Raw genomic sequence first — 24,262 nt, 5'->3', positions numbered from 1 at the left:
GCGGGGGGGCTCGTTGCCCGGACGGACGGCGGGAGATTGGAGTCACCTGATTTACAGGTCGTGACTCTTCAGGCGGAATGTCGAGTTGGTGGGAACCTGAAGACGTACGTGCACATGAGCGCTCAGTCATCTCACTCCTATTTGGCCGACGAATTGATTTGCGTTTGGAGATTGGTGATTAAAATAGTTGACGCTGCATATTGATTGTCATATTTATCGGGCTATTGATTTTCAGAATAAAAGCTCTTTTATTGAGGCACAAGGCTTTTTTGATTCAATTTTTTTCTTAGAATTTTGCCACACATTGTTTGGCTGTTTCTTATTAAATTGCAGCAGGGATATATATAAAAAAAAAAAAAGCCCTTTAATACAAATATTAAATCACATGCTAACATGTTAAGCATATCGCAGCACTTTTTTTTTTTTTTTACTCCCGATATAAAGCAGCTAGGCATAAAAGCCTTCCACATTCCCATTAACATAATTGTAGCGCATTGTTTTTTTATTTATGAAATCCCTCACCTGCGAACAGGCTGAAAATTGCTCCTGAGCAAGAATGACTGCCTTTTACATGTACAGTATATTTTTGCATTCATTACCATCAAGTATTAACAATCGTCTCTTGAAAGCTCTTAATCTTTCCATGCTCTGTCTGTAGCATTTTAATTATTGCATCTATGGATTGTTGTGCATCACCCGGAAATTGCTTGTGTCTCACATCCAGCTTGAGTAACATGCCAGTCAAGTGGTTTAGTTTAATTAGATTTGGCAGAGGAATCGGTCTGGTTTATGTAAATGTCCTCCGCATGTTCTTTCTTTGGCGCATCTGACATTATTCTGCTTCAAAGTGTGTATTTTGCTCATTTTGAGACGCCCTTTTCACAGACAATAATTATATAGCGTTAAGTAAAACCTGATTAAGACCGACGGACCGCATTTAATGTAAATGTGATGATGACAGCTGAAAGCTGATCTGTATCTATAAGTCATAAAACTAATATTGTTGGGGAAGCTTTTACAGCCCCCCGCTGAGCAACTAAGCTTCATCATTACGGCACATAGTGACCAGAGCCGGTGGGCTTTCCTGCTATGTGCAATATTTGCAGTAAGTGGCATTTGTGGAAAGGAAAAAAAAATGCTATGTGAAGGGATTTAATATCTGTGTCAAGTGTGTATTGGAAATTTGCACTGATATTTTGCTAATAGGAAAAGTGAGAAGGTGTCAAGTATTGTATTTGGGGGAGGTGCTAATGTTAGCTTGTTGCTAAAAGTAGCGACGTTCCATTCCTTTTTTTTATCAGACCGATACAAGATGACGACCCAATTCTTGAGTAGTCACCAACATTAAGTACAAATACCAGCAGTACTTCTGATATACCGTAATTTTCGGACTATAAGTCGCGTTTTTTTTCATAGTTTGGGTGGGGGGGGGCGACTTATACTCAGGAGCGACTTATATACATATATATGTTTTTTTTTTCACTTTTTGGGGCATTTTATGGCTGGTGCGACTTATACTCCGGTGCGACTTATAGTCTGAAAATTACGGTATACAATTTATAGTTCTCGCCCATCCCTAGTAGCGTTATAGCCACATATTCTTTAGCTAGCTAGCTAGCGTGAAGTTTTGATGTTATCGCGTTCAAATTAACTGTCATTATGATAATGGGCTGTCTTTCAGTTAATTTCTGCTATTCCTGTATTGATAGTTGAATTAATCACACGTAAATGAACAGGCTCAATCCGTGAATACTTCATTAAAATGACTGTATTCATAGGCAACAGTGAATGCATTTGAGTAATTCAAGATTTAGATGGGGATTGTTTTTTTTCTCCGTCACTGGCAACGTTTGCGTGACGTCAGGCGGATGGAGCGTTCATCCTCGAGGAGCCGTCTCCATCTCTAGCAATTTGGAAGCACATTTGTCAAAATCTCCGAATTAGAGCCGGTACAAATCGCGTGTGTCGTAAGACAGCTGGACCGCTTCAATAATAGTCATCTCTTTATTGTGTGTGTGCGTGCCTTTTATCATCATATTTGATCTATCTATCCATCTTGCTCTTGGAAGTTAGGACGAGAATCAATACAAACGATTTTATCAGCCGTTCCATATTAGTCAATGCCACAAGAGAGAAAGAGTCCCATTCATTGTGCTGACTGGGTTGTGAATCCTTTTGAAAGAGTTCTGCTATGGGGATGCTCCACTTTTCTGGATATTTTTAGTGTAAGACGACGCTGCTCTCTCCTTCCTCATGACAAGGGCGACATTCATAATTTCTGACCGTACCTTCACCCTTTAAATTGAATTACAGCAGAGTGCGGAGCCCAAGAGCAAAGCGGTTGGTGTCGTCGTACCACCAAGAACAATTTGAAAATGTTGTTTTGAAAAGGACAAGCGGGGCGGCTGAAGGATTGTACGATTTAACGTTACTTCAGCCCTGGGTAGTAATGACCACTCTCACAGCGGCGCAACCCTCCGTTGATGTTGAACGACTATAGGAGCTTGTCGCTAATGCTAATTTAAATTCTAATTCATATTGCTGTTCAATGTGCAGCCCTCCTACTCTAGCTAGAGTTTATTAATTTAAATAATAGACAGACGGCGTGATGAATATATTATTATTTAGAATACTCATGCTAGGTTTGTCTTGAGTTGTACTTGTATGACACATCATATAAAATAACGCCCAGATATGGAAGCTATTCTCATTGTCTGCCGTCTTTCTGCTTTTTTTTTTTTTCTCATTAAAGCAATACATGATACAAAGTACATGAGATCCTTCTCGTTCGCACAATAAAGAAGAAAATTGTGCTTTTAACTGTAAAGCTCCATTTGATTGGAAAAGTCTGCCTGAGCCCATTTGAGCCATCACTGACTGCTTGTGTGACTGTGGGAAAAGATGTGTTGTGTTTATTGGATTTTTAGGTTGGACCCCCCTCTGAAATGAAAGTACTCATCTCAAGGGATAACTCCAATAAAACGTTTCAAAAAGAAAAACGAGCCATGGATTGATGACATTTTTGAAGCCGATTGTTTTCCCGTGTAATCAATAGAAATCTTTTTGAAACCAACCTGTTTTTTGTGACCGAACCTCACGGCCAGATCTGTTTCCCATAGCAACTAAACACTTGAGCAATTTTCCACGAAGAACACCAAGACAATTTCCACCGAGATAGATTTGCGAGCACTTTCCGCACCGCATCGATCGCACGAAGAAAAACGAACAGTGATCATAATCCATCTGAAGTGATTGTGTACACTGCCGCATGCAAATGCTTCACTTTTTCATCAGCGTGCCACAATAAACACCGCCCTGATGTTATTAATGTGCTAAAGACAACTTGACAGAAAAATATCTCGACGGACTCACGTGCTACTTCCATTGATTAACGTCGACGCCGTTAAACGCGCGCATAATCATTTGCTATTTATTTGCCGTAAATCAGGCACGCCTCGTGCTCGTAATTAAGATATATTCACGGTAACCGATTAAAACACAAAGTGTTGCATACAATTATCGGATCCTTCCCCGAGTGCTAAAAAAAAAAAGATAGCTTGTTAAAGCAGGTCATTAAACTTCAGAGCGGCTCCAATCAAAATAACACATCTGACCTTGACGCGACTTGCCGGTGTAAACTTTCCATCGCCGAATACAAGAAATATCTTTTTTTTTTATTATGTGTGTGTGTATTTTTCAGCAGTCACATGACTCACCACCTGAGTGCTTTCTCCTGAAAAGACATCGCGGCCTCAGGGGAGTCGCGGTCGGCGCGCAGGAAGCCGACCTTGCTTTCAATCGCGCAGGGATAAAAAGGCCATTGTTGGACTCTGTCACCATGTTAAAAAGAGTCAAAAAGGAGCGCTTTAACCATTTAACATGATGGCGATGCTCTCTCTTTGAACATTATTGCATCATTTTTTTTTTTTTTTTTAAGATGAAGTTGGGTGATTTTCCGCTTGTTAAAATGACGTTTCAACCAGAGCCGCTTTTTGTAATCAATGCTCGGAGTGCGTAAGGAAAACATTTGATCCAAAGAACAAAGATGCTTGTTTACTGCTCAATCAATACATATTGTGGCTTCTGTGACCTCCGGATGACCTTACGGAAATGATGTAACGGTGTGGAGGTGGTGCAAAAAAAATTGGAGCAGTCCACAATATTTACACTCACAGTATTGTGTAGTCTGAAATGAAATTCCACGACTTCGTTTAACATGCAAAACACGCAAGATAATACAACTGACTACCGTAATTTTCGGACTATAAGTCGCACCGGAGTATAAGTCGCACCAGCCATAAAATGGCCAAAGAAATGAAAAAAAAAAAACATATATATGTATATAAGTCACTCCTGAGTATAAGTCGCCCCCCCCACCCAAATTATGAAAAAAAACGCGATTTATAGTCCGAAAATTACGGTATATATATTTTTTTGTCATCCCTGGAATCGTGTGAATCCTTGTCATTTGACTGGCGTTCACACCAATATTTCTGGCACGCGTTAATATGCTAGGGTTGATTTTGCGTCTTGAGCCTTCACACATCTAACGCCTCTGACAGTGTCAATCAAATCCTTCTATTATCGATGTAAAACAGTTTTTTTTTTTATGTGGCTCTTCTATCTCATTGTTTATAATTTAATGACTGGTTTTCTCACAATGGAAATTGAGTGTGTTTTAACTATTTCGAAACCCCAGTCGAAATATTATGATTATACTTTGGAATGAATAGAAATCATTTTGCTCGAAATCTCACAGTGCAGTTTTTCTCTTTCCAGTGCACTCGTTTACTTAATGACAGCAATAATGTTCAAAGCTCAGAAAAGCAATTTCTATCAGAGAGCACACACTCCACCATTTTTTTTTTTTTGGTCTCTTTTCTCAGAATATAAGAACCATAAATGCTTTCAGCGTGATGTAATGCAATGGTAACGACCATTGTGTCTTTTTTTGCCTTAGGCTGTTTTGTTGTCCAAGTTTTTGGATTCTGGACTGAACAGAAGAAGAGGTTGAAATGTTCTGCGGAGCCGCTTCCTTGGCCGTGATTAACTGGCGGGCTAATCAAGCTTCATGCTAGTACCGATAGTACACTCATTAGCGCCTTTTCTCTCTCTCTCTCTCCAGATGGCTTCTGTGTTTCCGCTCGCTCCTCTACCTGGCTGCTATTTTGGGAGCCAGTAACGGAACACCCTTTTTAAAAACGGATTATCACTAAATGGTGTTTGTCCGGATGTGTCCTTCCACTGACTGACTGACGGACAAGCTCCTTCCCACAGTCAGGCGGAATAAACCCTTCAGCCCACCCTCAAAAGAATGGAAATTGATGGAGGAAAATTGCTCTTATTACAGTGTTTACAGCAAGACGTTGATGAAAAATATTTCGGCCACTTGCTTCGAGATCGTAATTATCGTCCAAGGTTTCGTCACGTGATTCCCGCCGCATTCGTGCGCCGACATAAAACCTTAACGTAAAATACAATGGATACAATGACGAGTAACCTTGCATGGTGTGAATATTTGGCCGTGCAGTATGTCATGGTTTTTCATTCGAAAAACGTACACCGGTTCTTGGATGGAATATCTGCGGAAGACCGCATGCGACAAAAACTCTGTGGGGCCTCTTAGCAATTCTGCGAAAAAGAAGGAGAGCTCACGCTGTGTCACTGCCTCCTCTTTCTTCGTGCTTGTCTCTTTCTACTTTGAAATAAGAAAATGTTGGAAAGGAAGCATGACAGGCAATCATCATTCACAACTTCATTATTTTTAGGGCAGATGTGTTTTCCAGATTTTTTACTCTGACGCAAAAAGATTTCCTTAATGAACTGTGCACCAAAAAGTGGCTGAGATCATGTCAGATTTTTTTTTCTTCCCCCTGTTCCATCTGAAGAATATATTAACATGTTTGAACTTGATACCCAAGTTATTTGGTTGTTGACTTTTCATCAAACAAGTAATGCCACTGAGACAGAACCAATTTTTTTTCCCCACCACAAAATGATCCAAAAAGAATGAACCATTGTTTTAATTCCAAAGAAAAACAATCCTGCCTGTAGTTTTCCATGTCGACTGCTTGACTCATAACTCAAGTTAACTACTTTTCTCATTTTGAAATGAATTCTGTAAAGTGCTGCTGAAGTATATGACTAAAAACAATTATTTTTAGTGCACGAATGAGAGAGGCTTGAGCTAATGAGGGGAAATGGTCCTTTTTTCTTTTTTGTCTTCCCTTCTTTTGCCCATATAAGTCTCCGAAGCCCTGAGCCGCTTGACCTGTGTTGCAGAATGTGACAAAACACCCACTAATTTGTCTCACAGTCAAGCCTTGCTTGTGGGATAGTGAGCAGGCTAGCGGCAAATAATGATGCGGTGTTGGTGGAATGTCATTTTCATTGTTTTCGCTGCAGTTATTCCTGTATATATTACACAGGTTACACTTGGTTTTTTTTCGCCAGCTGAAAGTTTTACCTGTATGTGTTTTTTGGGCTGCATGCACATGGGCGGTGCACAATAACAAATTCAATTTCCCAGGAAGGGATGACTGCAGGGCACACGTGAAATGATTTATTCTTTTGATTATTTTTTTTTTATTTTATTTTTTTTTATATATATTTTTTTCATTATTTATTTTTCTGTGATTCACATTTCCTTCAATTTAATCTGGGCACACTTTAAAAAAAGGAGCAACACATGTTTGGAAAGCATAACATCACTTTTTTTTCTTTTTTTTTTTTTACCATAAGGTGTAATCAGAATCCTTTAATTTTCTCCCAAAAAATCAACACTGCTTATAATTAGGTGTGCCTTGCGTATGGATGTCATCTTCAATTCAAATTCCTATTTATTAGACAGTACCTTACATCTGTCTATAAATAGAACTGAATCTAGAATTAAGTTGATTAAAGTTTGACTTATTTATTTATTTCCCCTAATGTGCAGTCCTGTATATGTAAATTTCCCAAAATAGCACAGCCTGATGCAAATGATGATTTTTTTTTTAGGTGTGTAGGTGAGTGAGGCCATTCTTCCCTCCAAGATGGTGGCTCTGTCACTCAAGATCTGCGTGCGCCAATGCAACGTGGTGAAAACCATGCAATTTGAGCCATCCACGCCCGTGTACGACGCCTGCAGGATCATCCGGGAACGCGTTCCAGAAGCCCAATCCGGACAAGGTGAACTTCCCCAATGATGGATGTTTCATTCCTATCCGCACGTGCATTCACGGCTTCCCTTTGTGCTGCTCTTCAGCTTCCGATTATGGTCTTTTCCTGTCTGACGATGATCCCAGGAAGGGAATCTGGTTGGAGTCTGGGAGAACCCTGGATTACTACATGCTACGAAACGGAGTAAGATTAAGTCATACGGGCGTGAGGTGGAGAACTGTCACGTCTGTGATTTACAATTTTTCCAACATGCTGAGAAACATTTTTGCCTTGCAGGATATTTTGGAGTACAAAAAGAAACAAAGGCCGCAGAAGATCAAAATGCTCGATGGGGCGGTCAAAACCGTCATGGTGGACGACTCCAAAACTGTCGGGGAGCTGCTCGTCACCATATGTAGCCGAATAGGTGAGTCATCATCCTCTCCTGCTGCGGCTAATAATATTTTTTTTTTCCTCCATCGTCCAACATTTAAATTATTCATGATGGAATTTATTCTTAGTCCTATGCATAGCAGTGTTTTATCACATGTTGGGTCTATACTTGGACAGCGGCATTTGTTAAGTACTAAAAGTGTTGCTACATCGGGAAAAGTCCTTATCGCCTCTTGTTTGGAAAATTGGTAGCATTTATCACACGAGGAGGACAAAGTATTCCTCCTATGGCCCAGACTCTTCCGACAAAAACTCCTTTTGCTTTCTTTTGTCATTACTAATTTGAATAGGTTGCTATTAAGAGCGCCGTGCTTCTGGCAAATAGCAATATTGGGAAATGTCGGCTTAGAATTACCGTAATTTTCGGACTATAAGTCGCACCGGAGTATAAGTCGCACCAGCCATAAAATGACCAAAAAAGTGAGAAAAAAAAACATATATATGTATATAAGTTGCTCCTGCGTATAAGTCAAGAACTACTATGAAAAAAAAACGCGACTTATAGTCCGAAAATTACGGTAAATGTTTTTTGTATTAGCTTGTGTTCAAAATCCCCAGACCAGAAAAACAATTTAATTGCGGCATCACAAAATGCTACTTTGTGAACCCCAAATACAAATGAGCGGGCACAAAATAGGTAAAGGCAAAAATATTGACTCTCGAACTGGATGGAGGCGGACCGTGTTTTCTGAAGTGTTCTGATTTTCAGGAATTACCAACTACGAGGAGTACTCGCTCATTCAGGAGGTGTCGGAAGACAAGAAGGAAGACGGGATGGGAACGCTGAGAAAAGACCGAACTCTATTACTGCGAGACGAGAGGAAGATGGAGAAGCTCAAAGCCAAGCTGCATACGGATGACGATTGTGAGTGTCTGCCAAGCGGAGCGGCCTATCAAAGAGGATTTTTTGCCAGACGCCGTCGTAATTATCGGATTTGTATAAGGGTCCGTTTCCGTCCCTCAAGACTACATCCGATTATTTTTGAGAGCTAATTATTGGACTCAAAGTTATTTTTAAATAATAAAGTTTCATGGTCATAATAAAAGTTATGTTAAGGGGACAAAAGACCTTCAAGGTTGCCACCACAACTTTATTTTTACAAACCATGCACCACACAACAATAGAAATCACAAAAGGTTTGAGTGTTTGGGCTAATGCAATGTCTCTTGGTTGGGGCAGTGAACTGGCTGGACCACAGCAGAACCTTCAGAGAGCAAGGGGTGGAGGAAAGCGAGACGTTGCTGCTTCGCCGCAAATTCTTCTATTCGGACCAAAATGTCGACTCCAGGGACCCCGTCCAGCTCAACCTGCTATACGTGCAGGTAAGACCGTAACGTACCCAACCATCAGAACCGAATTGACGCAACATGCTTCGAGCGATGGCACCAAATTGGAGTTGAGTATTAAGCCCCGCAGCCAAAGAGAAAATATGATATTTACAGTCCGTGTGGTTTAATGAGAGAGGCCATTTTAACCCAGTAGCATATTAGCAGAGAAACAGACAATTAAAGTACCGCATGGGCAGACAGGAAAATAAAGTTGCCAGACACTTTGATGAAGTGTTTAATATTCCGTGTGGCACGATGTATACTGTAATTTGTGGATATCTGAGCAGACAACTTAATGACTCACAAGTTAAGCTCGGTCGGAACATCCAGCTACGTTCGTCTGGTCCCTTTCGTATTTCTTTTTCTATTTTTCTGGAAGCGTGGCTCCAGCAATGTTTATAAACGGCGGGCGCCCTGGAGTTACTGAAGGGTTCCCCGAGGGGTGTTAGCTACTCATCAGAGTTTGCACTCTGCTCACATCAGCACACTCCCATTAGCCTCTCCTTCCCCGGGGAGAACAGTATCCCACTGACACTCGTGAAGCAGAAGACACTCATGCGTGGAACAAATAGTTTTAAAACTTTAAAGGAATAGAAAAAGGTTGAGAGTAAAGTTCAAGTACATTTGTCGTGTTAGGGATTGTGTATTTTATTGTAAGTCCGAGTAGCCGGACCGGCCGAAATATGAAAAACAGTCTGACTTACAGTCCGATAAATCATTTTAAGGCTCACAAATGATGCAAACGTTTTTAGGTTCCACTTGACATCTTCATCCCTAAATAAACACTGTCTAGTCAATACCAAACATTAACACAAGCACTGATGCTAACGCTAACACGAAATGCGGTCCACCGCTATTATCTGCTCCAGTAACAGGTAATCAAGCGTTGTCACGGCAGACGCATGTAATTTAGCGCTTCCGAGTCCGCGTCATGACAATTAGCGAGTCTTAGCATCGACAAGCTAACATTAGCATGACCATGAAACTAAAGAGGGAGGAAAAGCAGATGATTCCTTCAGCTAGCTTGCTTGCTGTTCTCATCTCTCATATTTTCCTTCCCCCTAGGCTTCCTTCCCTTCTAGTTCATGAGTCCACTCCCTTTCTATCTCCCACACACTGTGACATAATCACACACATCGCCGTGGAGATCACGCTCACAACGCAGAGTCATATTTCCTCTCGCAACAACTCCTGCTTCTCCGTTGGCCCTCTCCATTTATCTCCGCCTCATAGTCGACAACACACTCTGATTGTCGCGCTGGCAGATTGTGCCGACTCTTCAAATAAAAGAGCCTGTAATTGGACATAGTGTTAAAAATGCCAGATGAGAGAGATCATTATCCGAATGGAACAAACCCCAGGCCCTCCATTACTGTGATTCTTTTCTTCCACAATTTCCAAGTCATCACTACCACTGTCTTCTCCCCTTGACGTCAAGATTCCTAATTTGTGTTATTTTCTAGAACCCTTGATTATGCAGATGTTGTTTTTGCGGTGAGTCAACGATTAGCTAAGATGTTTCTTAATGGTTCTGTCCAATGTCGACACACACTGGACACACTGCCAGTGTCTGCGTCATCCCTCACCACTCCCTCTTGGTCATATATTTATCTTGAGAAGAGAATAAAGCACCACGGCAATAAGTTCACCTAAGAGAACTACTCCAGCTTCCACTCCATTGGCTAATTTTAGCCAATTCCCACAGCTAACTCTTAGTGATGAGATCTTTTATTAGAAAAGCTAGGCTAGATGAGGAATTACTGCTGGAATCTGTCAGCTAAGAATAACTTCTTCTTTTTTTCCACACTTCATCATTTATTGTTCCAAAGGAGTGCTTAGATAAAAATAAATTCACTATGAGAATAAATTTAAATATTTAATCTTATGAGTTCACTGCCATTGACGGCTATAGACGTCAAAGTAAAATTTTGAACTGGGATGGAAGTAATATAAGGATATAACGAGAAAAAATAGCATATTTACTCACAAAAAGAATGTTAGAGTCTCTTAAACGTGTATCGTACGAGCAAGTATGCTTAGCGAGCACCGCTGTCAGTTGCTTGACGTATTCCTGTTTCAGCATTTCTATATTTGGACAGCAATGTGCCGGCCGGGCCACAGTGGGCCGGTTGACCTCAGGCTCTTTGCGTCATCGTTTGCGATGCCTTGTGCCACATACGCTTCCTTTTCTGAAGCTCGGGTCAAAAGCCATACAACCGGAGAGGTTTATCGCTTCAAACATCTGCCGAGAGAAAATTCTGATTTGGGTTGAAATATTTCCATTCGTTGCTGTTGGTCTGCTAGCATTATGCTAATAAGGGCTCATTTTTGAACATCCCGCCCAGTCGACGAGAGCTGAAGTGCTCCAATGTGCACTGAAGTGAAGAAAAGAGGAGATTGTTGTCTTCATTATAGTAAGCCGCCAACTACCGTATTTTCCGCCCTATAAGGCGCACCTAAAAACCTAAAATTTTCTCAAAAACCAACAGTGCGCCTTATAGTCCGGTGCGCCTTATATATGGACCAAATTCCTAAATTCAAACTGGCCCGAAGTATTGTGTCATGAAATCAATCATAAGTGGCCCGCTGAAGACTATGAATCATGACTCAAAAAGACTATGGATCATTATTTTATGATTATAAAGTAATTTGTTCCGTCTGAAGTTGAAATTAAAAAGATAAAATGGAGAATGATTTGATTTGGATTAAAAATCTGACATGATGCATTAATGGTGCGCCTTATAGTCCGGTGCGCCTTATATAAGGATAAAGTTTTAAAATGGGCCATTCATTGAAGGTGCGCCTTATAGTCCGGTGCACCTTATAGGCCGCAAAATACGGTAATTGTCCGGCTTAAGTAACGAGACGTAAGAACGAGTGGAGTTCGTCCGCCGATGCTAAAAACACCGACGGGCCCTTTCTCGCTATCTGCAATGGCTCTCATCTTTTGAAGCATTAATTTCGCAGCACTAAACTAGAAAGCAAGAGAGAAAAGTTGCCTTGCCTCTGGAGAGAGAACAACACAAAACCCTTTCAAGGATGTCAACAAAAGCTTCTCCGCCTTTATTTTCATGTTGACAGCCTGGCTAAATAGACAACGGAATTGCCAAATGCACCTTTTTGCCTAATGGAAAAACACGGTTGGAAAATGGATTCGGGTTCATTAATAGTCATCAGCGAAGGGAGGATGATGAAAGACTGACGTGTGTGTGTTTTTTTTTTTTTGTGTGTTCCGATAAGCGGATGAAGACGATCGGTTACACAATTATCCGCCGTTTGTGTCACGGGGGGGGGGCATTCGGTACACACTCGAGTGCACGTTGCGCAATTGCAATCAAATCTCCCGCTTGAAATTTTCCCTCCTTTTCCTCGTTTCTCCTCCAGGCCAGGGATGACATATTGAACGGATCCCACCCTGTCTCCTTTGATAAAGCCTGTGAGTTTGCAGGGTTTCAGGCTCAGATCCAGTTTGGACCCCACGTGGAGCACAAACACAAGCCTGGATTCCTGGAGTAAGCATTTTGTAATCAGATGCATGAGCTCCAATGATTACACTCCTTCCCTACACGGTTGAAAATATTCACTTCCCAGCTGTGCATGTACGATAGTGTTTTCCCTTACGTATGTTATTTCCTCCCCCGCTGGCTGATATCAGCGTTCTCTCAAGAATGACCTCATGTGAGAGGCAAATGCCTGTCGCTCAACAGCAAGCATGTAAAAATGCCATTTCTCTCCTCAGCCTGAAGGAATTCCTGCCGAAAGAATACATCAAGCAAAGAGGCTCGGAGAGGAAGATTTTCCAAGTATGTACACGACATTCTTTAGTTGGGATGTAGGGAATGTTACGAACAATAAAAGGTGTTAGTTGATTTACTATATATTTGTGTGTATTAAAAACAACAAATAGTGGTTCGGAATTAGATGGCATGTCTTTGGATTTTCTTCTGCGCGCAGGATCATAAAAGTTGCGGTGAGACGACCGAGATCGAAGCCAAAGTGAAATATGTCAAACTGGCCAGGTCATTGCAGACATACGGAGTGTCCTTTTTCCTGGTGAAGGTAAGCTCCAAGTCCATCGACTCATTTTGTCTGAATGTGTATTAAAAGTTACGTATAAATAAATAAATAAATAAATAAATAAATAAATAAATAAATAAATAAATAAATAAATAAATAAATAAATAAATAAATAAATAAATAAATAAATAAATAAATAGAAATTGCCAGGATGTGTATTAAAAAATTATGTGGGGAAAAAAAAGTAATTAAAAAAAAAAAGTGCATACCAAAATGGGATCGCCAGGGGGGTGGTTATGCCCACCCCTGGCCACCACGTAGCTCCACCCCTGAACAAGACATAAGTGGCCACTGGTATATCTGTTTGATATAAAAGAACCAGTGAAGTAATTAAAAAGGAAAAACAAGATGAACTTAGTGCAACTAGAAGTGGCTCTCTGGTTACGTCGCACAGTTTTATGGAAATATTCCTGCAATTGATTGTTGACAGGTCCATGATATGCCCCCCCCACCCCCCTTCTCACCCCAAATCAACCAAGGAGGAAAGCCTAACCTATCATCCTTGCACTTTTGCCCCTAGCAAGACACGTTTATTACCGAAAATGTTCTAATGGATTTTTCATGTGACCTTTTTAAAACGTGTTAAAGCTCATCAGAAACACTCCAAGCTTATTACAACTAATTACAAGCTCGAGTATGAGCTGTGAATTTTTTCCCTCTGATAGGCCCGTGATAATTGCGGTCGGATTACGTTCTGCTTCGCCGCATGTGACCAGAAGAAAGTCGCACCAGCGGCTATCAAAAACACCCCGGCCCTGTTCGGACATGAACTTTGAGGAACGTGGGATGTTAAATGAAACCTTTGGCCTTGAATGTAGAAGCGCCCTTTTGAGTTGGATGAGGAAATGTAGCGATGGAGGATTCCGAATGCTGCTAAATAATTCAGAGCGCCCGCACTCTGCCGCTGTTGCTAACGGACACACCTGGGCTTGTTGACACCAGGGCGGAGATTTGATTAGAACCTTCCATTTGTCTAGCTTCTGTCGCTCTTTAATCACCACGGGCTTTTTGTTGGCCGTAAACATCACAGATATGAAAATAAAGTGCAGAAGGGTCGGCCGCCTCACCAAACTGCCCACTTAAGAAAAGAAGCGAGTCGGGCGGAAATTGACGATCACCGAATGGAAACGCGAAACGATATTCGGATAGTGGCTGATGCTGTTTTGTTTTGAGTTGTTGACCTGGAGGTGTTTTCATTAAGTGGCCTTTTACGCCTTTCTCGAAACTCCTTTAAGCCTCGTAAAAATCAAACACCTTCTTAAAACTGCATCCATCGAAACAAAAATATGATTTCTTCCAAGAACAATTTGGTTTTTTCACCAGCATGGTTCTGTCAATTTGGTGTTATTTTTTAATGAAAGGGCTTCCTAAATACTCCCATGGAAATTTGATACGATAAACAAATGAATAAAATATACTTATTGGTAACAATGGCCAAAAAAATTCAAACCGTAATACCTGTGCCACATCCAATTTGACAAAAGTAGCTGGGCGAACGCTATGCCAGCAGCTGCAAGTTTCATTTGTGCCCGAGCCAGATTGAGCATTTGACAGTGATTTTCATTAACGCTCGTTATTAACACCTCGGAGCTTTATTTGAATCACATTCAAATTGAGTGTCTGCAACAACAGTGTCGTTTTCACCATTATTTATCATTATAAAAAAAAATTACCAATTTAATTTGAGGTGATTTTTTTTTTATGCTAAATTATTGCGTTTCGGTTTCTGAAGTTCTTGGGGGGGGGGGGGAAGTCTGGATGAAACCTTATCCCATTTTTGCCTCACAAATGTGGAGTCCTCGAATGAGCGTTTGTTGCCGCCGCCAAGTGAGCTACAATCTAATGGATTTCCAGTGGGCAGAGACTCAGTGGAGTGCTGCTTGAAGCACAAGGCCGGACGAAGCAGCGCTGACAGTGACTAAAGCCTGTGGAGACCCTGCTCGATAAAGCAGCAGTTAAATAAGGCTGAAATCTGCTGGGTCAGTTCACAGACGCCCCTCGGCTCCGTCGGGTGCTCACACCGCATCCGTGTCGCGAATGAATCATCTCGTGGAGGTGTTTAGCACCGGCATGAATATGATCAGATGTTTTTTTTTTCTTTCTATCTGGGCAGGAAAAGATGAAGGGTAAAAATAAATTGGTCCCACGTCTGCTGGGGATAACCAAAGAGTCAGTGATGCGAGTGGATGAGAAGACAAAAGATGTGGTGCAGGAGTGGCCCCTGACTACCGTCAAAAGATGGGCCGCCTCGCCGAAGAGCTTCACCCTGGTACTGTTTGACTCTCCATTTTCAATCTTGTTTTCAGCGTGCAGCACATATTTGTTGAGACCGATAGCGAATAGATGACTATTTCATTGAAAAGAACAAGAGATGCCTTGGGAGAATTGAGCAGACTGTAGATGTATTATTTATTTAAAAAAAAAAAAAGATTTTTTTTTAGCAGCCAGCATTATTTTTATTTTATTTTTATTTTTTTTACTATAGCGCAGGCACATATGCATGTTTTTAGCTGAGGATCATTGTATATTTTTGTTTTTTTATATATATTTTTTTCAATCAGCTACTCACTCATGATTCCACAATTTTTTTTAGTTTTTATTTAAGAATTTGGGGGTTGGGTTTCTTTTTTTTTTCTAAATTATTTTGAGTTTTTTTTTTCCCCACACGACACCCCCACATATTTCATGGAAAACCCACATTCCATGTTTCTCTTTTTTTAATAATACTATTATTTACTCTATTATTTCCTTTTTCTCAACATGTCTCAGTGGGCGTGTGGAATTTCGTTATTCCTGTTACATTCTACGTACACGAAAGGCCACTCGCTTTTCCTTTGGCAGTACCAACGAAGGCTTTTATGTATCTATTATTCATCCGCAAGCTGCCATTATATATAGAATGTGCCGGCAGTGTTTGGTAGACATTAAAATCCTCCGAATAGCATTTGACTGGCCTTGAATCTTTCTTTCGCCTGAAGGATTTCGGTGAGTACCAGGAGAGTTACTACTCTGTCCAGACTACAGAGGGGGAACAGATATCTCAGCTCATTGCCGGATATATCGACATCATTCTGAAAAAGGCAAGCCTAACATACAATGGTCTTTTCATGTTTTTATCTTCTGTTTTTGACTTTCCGTGGCCTCCTCGCAGAAGCAGAGTAAAGATCGCTTTGGTCTCGAGGGGGAGGAGGAGTCCACCATGTTAGAAGAATCGGTTTCCCCCAAGAAGTAAGATGCCTTCATTGATGTTTGTTATCTTCATGTCACAAAGGTATTTGGACAGTCTTTGAAAATGGAAGTAAATATGGCCACAGAGGTTGACTGGATGAATACTTTTAGGATCGGTCATCGCAACATTCCGAGCAAATGAATTGCGCAACTGCCGTGTTATTATTTTTCTTCACCAGATAAACGTCAGCGTTAAAACATCACTTGTTGGGAATAGATTTATGAAGTCGTTTTCATTTCCCAGCTGGTTGCCGTTCCTCGGTTTTCCCTGGTGACTGATGGAAACTAATGCAATGCTTGTTTTGCTTCCTATCACACACACACTAGGAAATTTGTATTCACCAGAAATCCACCGGGCTCTCCGGTAGAATTGGGCATCATGCCCCTGCTGCTTTTGGGCCAGTCGACTCAATGTGCTCAGTACCAAACAAATTGTTCTTTCGCTCTCTCTCTGTCCCTCTAAAAAAAAAAACATCATTAATACGACAGTGATATTTTCTGTCAAGGAGGAAAACGTTGTATAATATTTTGTCTGAATACGCTTCCTCGCCATGGCAACAGCATTGTTTTAATTACAGCTGAAGTGTTTACAAGACGCTCTTTGAGTTCTCTTCCAAGACGCCGTTATGTGACACTCCCCCGTTTCCCTAAACAATGACCGCACACAGCAAGCACGAGTCGTAATTCCTCCTCTCTCGAAAGGTCCACCATTTTACAACAACAGTTCAACCGGGTGGGTCGGGTGGAGCACGGCTCGGTGGCCCTTCCGGGTATCATCCGTTCTGGGTCTGCCGGAAACCCGGACATGTTCAACGTGGGCTCCATGCCCTCTGCCCAGCAACAAATCACCACCGGACAGATGCACAGAGGACACATGCCACCCCTAGTGAGTACATCATCATTTAGATAAATCCTCCTTTTGTCCACATAAAAAAAAAAAAAACTAGGCACAAAAGCGTTTGTTTTTGTTCATTTTTTCGATGTTGCCGTGCTTCCCTCACAAAGGCCGTCCCGTCTTTTATTCTTGTCAGAATCTGGCCCAGCAAGCCCTGATGGGGACAATCAACAGCAGCATGAACGCCGTGCAGCAGGCCCAGTCTGACCTGGGACACGTGGATAATCTGCCTCCTCTCGGCCATGACCTGGTGCGTCCTCTTCTCACGCTCCACAAAAGAACGTCCACCTGTGCAACGTAATAAAATCCCATACAAAAGAATAATATCCTATTTTGTACAAAAAAAAAAAAAAAAAAATTGCCGATACCAGCCTTTTATGAGATGTTCAGTTGAACATAATGAAGGGTCCTCCTCACGCATTCTGATGTTATCCTCAATTGTTCAGTAACATTTCCACGGGATCGGGGTCTCCTAATGTATCTAAAGCTCCCTTTCTTTTCTCTCTCTCTCCACTAAAAGGCATCCAGGGTTTGGGTTCAGAATAAAGTGGATGAATCCAAACATGAAATCCACTCTCAGGTTGATGCCATCACCGCTGGGACGGCATCTGTGGTCAATCTCACTGCAGGTAAAAGTCCGGGAAAAATGGAAAATGCAGGAGTTAGGTGCACATTATAGGTCCATTCCATTTTGTTGCTCTGAAGATCAGATTGTGCTTCACATTGCTTCTCATGTTTTTTGGCTCAGCCATTTTTTTTTTTTGCTGAGCTTTAATCTTACCTCACCATCTGTTTGGTGACACTTCCTCCGCCAGTCCAAATGGCAGGTTTGCTCCTTCCCAGGCTCCCTCAATGTATTTATCGCAGTACAAACATCACCAATTGTACCTGGAGCAACATATGACAGTTCCTCCTTTGACAGTGACGGCGCGTTTGCCTCCACAGGTGAACCCACGGAAACTGACTACACAGCGGTGGGTTGCGCCATCACCACCATCTCCTCCAACCTGACCGAAATGTCCAAGGGCGTCAAGCTGCTCGCCGCCTTAATGGACGACGAGATGGGCAGTGGGCACAAACTCATGGGCGCCGCCAGGATGCTAGCAGGAGCCGTGTCCGATCTGCTCCGAGCTGTCGAGCCTGCGGCCGCTGAGGTGAGTCCATAAAATTGGAAGCATCAGCCAATGTGATGATGTCATCTCTCTACTGTGCAGTCCAGGCAGACCGTGCTGACTGCGGCAGGAAGTATCGGACAAGCCAGCGGGGACCTGCTCCGTCACATGGGGGAAGGCGAGACTGATGAGAAATTCCAGGTCGGACCCCACCCACTCCTTGTTGCCATGACGATGCTGGCTAAACAGGAAGATGTCAACGCATGGTTATGTCATTAGAGCACGCTTTATTCTTGGGCTATTGCGTCATGTAGTTTTAAGTCATGGGAAGTTTTCAGCCGTAACTCAGATCTTTCAAAACAATATTATTGTCCATAATATGGTGAATTAGGGGGGGAATTTTTTTTCTCTTGTAGCACGGTGTTATCTGTTATTTGTAAGTACCGTATTTTCCGGACTATAAGGCGCACCGAAAAACCTAAAATTTTCTCAAAAGCCGACAGTGCGCCTTATAGTCCGGTGCGCCTTATATATGGACCAATTTCCTAAATTGAAACTGGCCCGAAGCATTGTGTCATGAAATCAATCATAAGTGGCCCGCTGAAGACTGTGAATCATGAATCAAAAAGACTATGGATCATTATTTTGTGATTATAAAGTAATTTGTTGCATCTAAAGTTGAAATAAAAAAGATAAAATGGAGAATGATTTGATTTGGATTAAAAATCTGACATATGCATTAATGGTGCGCCTTATAGTCCGGTGCGCCTTATATAAGGACAAAGTTTTAAAATGGGCCATTCATTGAAGGTGCGCCTTATAGTCCGGTGCGCCTTATAGTCCGGAAAATACGGTAAGATAAATATGGGCTTAAAATAATTTTTCCACACGTTGATTGAATTAAGGAAATGGGTACTTGCATTGTAGGACACCTTGATGAACTTGGCCAAGGCAGTGGCCAATGCAGCTGCTATGTTGGTCCTGAAGGCCAAGAACGTGGCCCAGGTGGCCGAGGACACCATATTGCAAAACCGCGTGATCGCCGCCGCCACTCAGTGTGCCCTGTCCACCTCGCAGCTGGTAGCCTGCACCAAGGTAATGATGGGGAAGTTATTGGTAGGGTCGAGGAGATCTTCTCTAAGATTGCGACATGTTTTGGCAGGTGGTGAGTCCGACAATCAGCTCCCCGGTGTGTCAGGAACAACTCGTGGAGGCCGGGAAGCTGGTGGACCGCTCCGTGGACACGTGCGTGAAAGCTTGCCGCGCGGCCGGCGACAACGGCGAGCTCTTGAAGCAGGTGGGCTCGGCGGCCGGCGTGGTCAGCCAGGCTCTCGGCGACCTCCTGCAGCACGTCCGCCACTACGCCAGCTGCGGCGAGCCCATCGGACGCTACGACCAAGCCACTGACACCATCATGAACGTCACCGAGAATATTTTCACTTCCATGGGTGATGCTGGTACGTATGCTAACGCGGTCATGGGGTTCATTTGTATAAATTAGGATTAAGGCCAAACTGGAACAGATGTTGCCGAGTCGACACATAATTATGTCCGAGCCACTGATTTTCCGGGGTTCAGTACCAAATTTTGCATTAAAAAAAAAAAAAGGCAGACTTTTAACCTTGAAGAACAAAGCTTTTTTTTCTTTTTCTTTTCAAAAAGACCTTTTCAACAACAAATCAACAGTGATTTATAGCCAGCAAGCAATCTATATCCTCCAAGGCTGTACATGTAGGTTATAAACCATCTCAGCGTCTCGTCTCTCCGAGGAGCGGGCCTGAGTGATTTCCGACTGCAAGTGGGTGTTTGGGAAACGTAGCTTTTTATAGCGTGTGTGTGTGTGTGTGTGTGGGGGGAGATGCTGCATGCACTCTTTGGCCACGCCATCAGTTTCACGTGCAGTTTAATGGCATCATCGTAAAACTGAACTCTTGGCGCAGTCTCGATGGAACACAAACTGACACTATTTAAAATATCCTACAGTGACTTGGCACAAGTACGACCTTTTTTTTTTGTTAATAGGCGAGATGGTGCGCCAGGCCCGGGTTCTAGCGCAAGCCACCTCCGACTTGGTCAACGCCATGCGATCCGACGCAGAGGCAGAAGTGGATGTCGACAACTCCAAGAAGCTATTAGCCGCCGCTAAACTGCTAGCTGATGCCACAGCGAGAATGGTGGAGGCGGCTAAGGTCCAATTTTTATTTATTTTTTTTACCCCCTTACAAAAATATTGATTAACGATTAGATTTTCATCACATTTACATTTTTCTCATTTGGAAATGGCCACCTAATTAAAGTTGCCATTCTTCTTCTTCCTCTTTCTCTTTAATGATGTAATGCCCTGGAACGCCATATTGAATGCGGTGTTAAATTTGAGCTAAATCAAGTTGCCGTACCGCCTTCATTAATTTACCGCGCACATTTTTGGCATAGCTGTACACACTCATAATTTCACATCCCATTGAAAAGCTTTAATAAGCTTCCAACCCCGGGATATTATCGGATCCAGACACCCCAGCAGGTGAAATGCTGCTTGTGGGTCAATTTTAATCATTACCACCGCCGTTATCAAAATAATCAACCTAATGTTTAGCATCTATTGCTAAGCTAAGCTTGTGTATTTGCACCCTCAGGGGGCGGCGGCTTATCCGGAGAATGAAGACCAGCAGCAGAGGCTCAGAGAGGCAGCGGAGGGTTTGCGTGTCGCCACTAATGCCGCCGCTCAAAATGCAATCAAGAAAAAGCTCGTCAGCAGGCTGGAGGTGAGGCGAACACACAATCTCATATTTGCCAACATCAAATCTACACCTCGGATGATATTTTATGACTCGTTAGTGGTCGGAATGATATAAACCTGAGTTTAACACATTGGACATGACAACTATAGCGCTAACGGTCAGACACGTGACAAAAGCGACACATATGTTTGGCACATGTTATGTGCGTGCAAATGTTATGGAGTAAGTCAATTAAGCCTGCTTGTCTCAAAATCACCTCATTGTCATATTCTTGTCATCGCTTAAAAGGTCATGACAACTAATTAAGGTGAACTAAGGAGTCGATATGAAATATTTAGTCTAAAGAAACTGCCGCATAAAAGCTCTGCTCATTATCCCGTGAAGAAAAAATAAATAAAAAAACTTGACGGAGGGAAAAAAATCTGACAGCCATAAACATTTCAGTTCCATTTGCTGGTCTTTCTGCTCTCGTGAGTACCGTATTTTCCGGACTATAAGGCGCACCTCAAATTTTCTCAAAAGCCGACACTGCGCCTTATATATGGACCAAATTCCTAAATTGAAACTGGCCCGAAGCATTGTGTCATGAAATCAATCATAAGTGGCCCGCTGAAGACTATGAATCATGAATCAAAAAGACTGTGGATTATTATTTTGTGATTATAAAGTAATTTGTTACGTCTGAAGTTGAAATAAAAAAGATAAAATGGAGAATGATTTGATTTGGATTAAAAATCTGACATGATGCATTAATGGTGCGCCTTATAGTCCGGTGCGCCTTATATAAGGACAAACTTTTAAAATGGGCCATTCATTGAAGGTGCGCCTTATAGTCCGGAAATTACGGTATTCCGATGAAAATCTAACCACCGGTATTTGGAGAAAAGAGATCTCGGTCATGTCCGGGAGATTTCCGACTAAATTCTTGTGAGAATACGTTGCTTAGTTCGATAGCTCTGGCTTACATAGCAGCACGGAGCGAAACCCCCTTTTTTACCGTGCAGATTTTTTTTTTTCTGTTAACATTCATTCTCTGTTAAGCCAAGTAATCTTTGTGTCACTTGTGCAGATCGCTGCTAAGCAGGCGGCGGCTGCTGCTACTCAAACAATTGCAGCTGCGCAAAATGCCGCCGCTTCCAACAAAAATACTGTCTCGCACCAACAGCTTGTACACAGCTGCAAGGTATGATTATCATTTTTTTTTTTTTTTTTTTTTGGAATGTTAAAATCCCTGTACTCTTTTTTTATTGCCATAAAATGTAGGCCGTAGCAGATAGCATTCCTCACTTGGTCCAAGGTATGAGAAGCAGCCAAGCCCAGCCCGAAGAACTCGGAGCCCAGCTTGCCCTCATCATGGCCAGCCAGAGTTTCTTACAGGTCCGACATTTTTGCCCTTACTGCAGTCCAAAAAAAAAAAAATCTTCAAATAATAATTGATATCTTGCTCTCCTTCAGCCCGGAAGTAAAATGGTGGTGTCTGTCAAGTCGGCCGTTCCGACGGTAGCCGACCAAGCTGCGGCTATGCAACTGGGTCAGTGTGCTAAGAACCTGGCAACCTGCTTGGCGGAGCTCCGAACAGCCACCCAGAAGGTATCCATCCCTGATACTTGTTTCAAAAAAAAAATAAAAATCAAACCGCCTAACATCGGCGATTTATTTTAAGGCCCACGAAGCCTGCGGTCCGCTGGAGATCGACTCGGCCCTCAAAACGGTTCAAACGCTCAAATGTGAGCTGCAGGATGCAAAGATGTCCGTTATTGACGGCCAACTCAAACCTCTCCCCGGGGAATCGGTGAGCCCGTCGTCTGCCCGCTGAAGACAAACGCGGTTCCGGTTTAATTGGGATTATTTGCGTACGCCGTTCACACAGTTGGAGAAGTGCGCTCAGGATTTGGGAAGCACGTCCAAGGCTGTGGGCTCCTCCATGGCGCAACTGCTGACTTGCGCCGCTCAAGGCAATGAACATTACACAGGTAAGAGAGCCGGTTCATTCAACGATAGCTTCCTCATTATTCAGTGGAACAATTCCTGACTTTTCTTTTTGTCTCGAAACTATAATACCGCTTCAGCTTTTTTTACTAGAGCGGAATTATGTGAAGACTGCTTTGCCCTTTTTTTTTTTTTTTCCCAGGCCCAAAGGGGTTCTCAGAGGTCTCGGAGAGTGTCGTTCCTATAACAATGAACGCTCACAGGCAGCTCATCATGCCGTGGCCTAGAGTGCTGCTGGCTAGTCATTAATCTTATTTTCACCAGATTTAACTTGCAATCAGCAAATGGCTCCTCTTGGCTGCTTCAAGTAAATCGGTGCCGTTTTTTTGCTATTCTATTATACCGTAATTTTCGGACTATAAGTCGCGTTTTTTTTCATAGTTTGGGTAGGGGGGCGACTTATATACATATATATGTTTTTTTTCACTTTTTTGGGCATTTTACGGCTGGTGCGATTTATACTCCGGTGCGACTTATAGTCCGAAAATTACGGTAATATATTAAACGCGTGTGTGAGGCCATGTTGATAACACCTGATTTATTTGGACAAAAATGGTGTTTTATTTTTCGGGTGGCCTTGATAAGCAGACTATTTTTGATAATAAAAAAAAAAGTCAATGAATGTGATTTGTTGTCATGACACCGATTTTTTTAAACGGAGGAAATATTCAAATATGCCTGATCTCTACGAATAAAACATTCCAGTTTGAGAGTCAAAAGCAAACAAAGATCATTCTGGATTCCGAGTCGTACTCCAAATTGAGTCGACGGGCTGATCCCGCTTCGGTGAAGACGACTCATAATGTGGATAAATGATGTGTATGCCCTCCACCTGCCTGCACGGATGACTAACGGTCTCCTGGGGGGGAGCCTGTATTTTATTTTTATCTATTAGCCACCGTGCCAGCCGCGCCGGCCGGGTGTGTCTCTTTTCCTCGCAGGTGTCACCATAGCACAATATTGAAATTTCCTGCTTGCCTGAATCCCCTCGCGCGTGTGTGTTTTGTTTACAGGTGTGGCTGCCAGAGAAACAGCGCAGGCTTTGAGGACATTGGCACAAGCCGCCAGAGGTGTCGCAGCCAGCACTAAAGAGCCACAGGCCGCCGCTGCAATGTTGGACTCCGCCCAATGTGTCATGGAGGGATCGTCTATGCTGATTCACGAGGCCCACCAGGCCCTGGTGCATCCCGGAGATGCTGAAAGTCAGCAGCGACTTGCTCAGGTGTAGCATCATCGTCTTTTTGTCGCAATCTTCTACAATTGAAGCGGAGTAAAAACATTTCCTTGCGGGGAATGAACTT

At 42.5% G+C, this 24,262-nt stretch overlaps 1 protein-coding gene across 1 annotated transcript in view; it reads left to right on the top strand.

Annotated features, from left to right (window-relative positions):
* Positions 1–24,262, top strand: part of tln2b (talin 2b) — a 56,264-nt gene that overhangs the window by 14,146 nt on the left and 17,856 nt on the right. The window contains exons 2-27 of the mRNA XM_061282118.1: positions 7,000–7,170; positions 7,247–7,344; positions 7,438–7,567; positions 8,303–8,458; positions 8,774–8,916; positions 12,307–12,434; positions 12,662–12,725; positions 12,877–12,981; positions 15,113–15,268; positions 15,978–16,079; positions 16,151–16,227; positions 16,930–17,113; positions 17,259–17,372; positions 17,643–17,751; positions 18,068–18,276; positions 18,337–18,435; positions 19,162–19,329; positions 19,397–19,691; positions 20,257–20,423; positions 20,868–20,996; positions 22,042–22,155; positions 22,236–22,349; positions 22,428–22,562; positions 22,636–22,764; positions 22,843–22,945; positions 23,975–24,183. Of these exons, the coding sequence (XP_061138102.1) occupies positions 7,035–7,170; positions 7,247–7,344; positions 7,438–7,567; positions 8,303–8,458; positions 8,774–8,916; positions 12,307–12,434; positions 12,662–12,725; positions 12,877–12,981; positions 15,113–15,268; positions 15,978–16,079; positions 16,151–16,227; positions 16,930–17,113; positions 17,259–17,372; positions 17,643–17,751; positions 18,068–18,276; positions 18,337–18,435; positions 19,162–19,329; positions 19,397–19,691; positions 20,257–20,423; positions 20,868–20,996; positions 22,042–22,155; positions 22,236–22,349; positions 22,428–22,562; positions 22,636–22,764; positions 22,843–22,945; positions 23,975–24,183 (3,573 nt within the window). The 5' untranslated portion in view covers positions 7,000–7,034. The remainder of the gene's footprint in view (positions 1–6,999; positions 7,171–7,246; positions 7,345–7,437; positions 7,568–8,302; positions 8,459–8,773; positions 8,917–12,306; positions 12,435–12,661; positions 12,726–12,876; positions 12,982–15,112; positions 15,269–15,977; positions 16,080–16,150; positions 16,228–16,929; positions 17,114–17,258; positions 17,373–17,642; positions 17,752–18,067; positions 18,277–18,336; positions 18,436–19,161; positions 19,330–19,396; positions 19,692–20,256; positions 20,424–20,867; positions 20,997–22,041; positions 22,156–22,235; positions 22,350–22,427; positions 22,563–22,635; positions 22,765–22,842; positions 22,946–23,974; positions 24,184–24,262) is intronic.

This window comes from Syngnathus typhle, linkage group LG7 (genome assembly GCF_033458585.1).
Source record: "Syngnathus typhle isolate RoL2023-S1 ecotype Sweden linkage group LG7, RoL_Styp_1.0, whole genome shotgun sequence".
Lineage (NCBI taxonomy): Eukaryota > Metazoa > Chordata > Actinopteri > Syngnathiformes > Syngnathidae > Syngnathus > Syngnathus typhle.
This window is presented reverse-complemented; position numbering and strand designations above follow the sequence as displayed.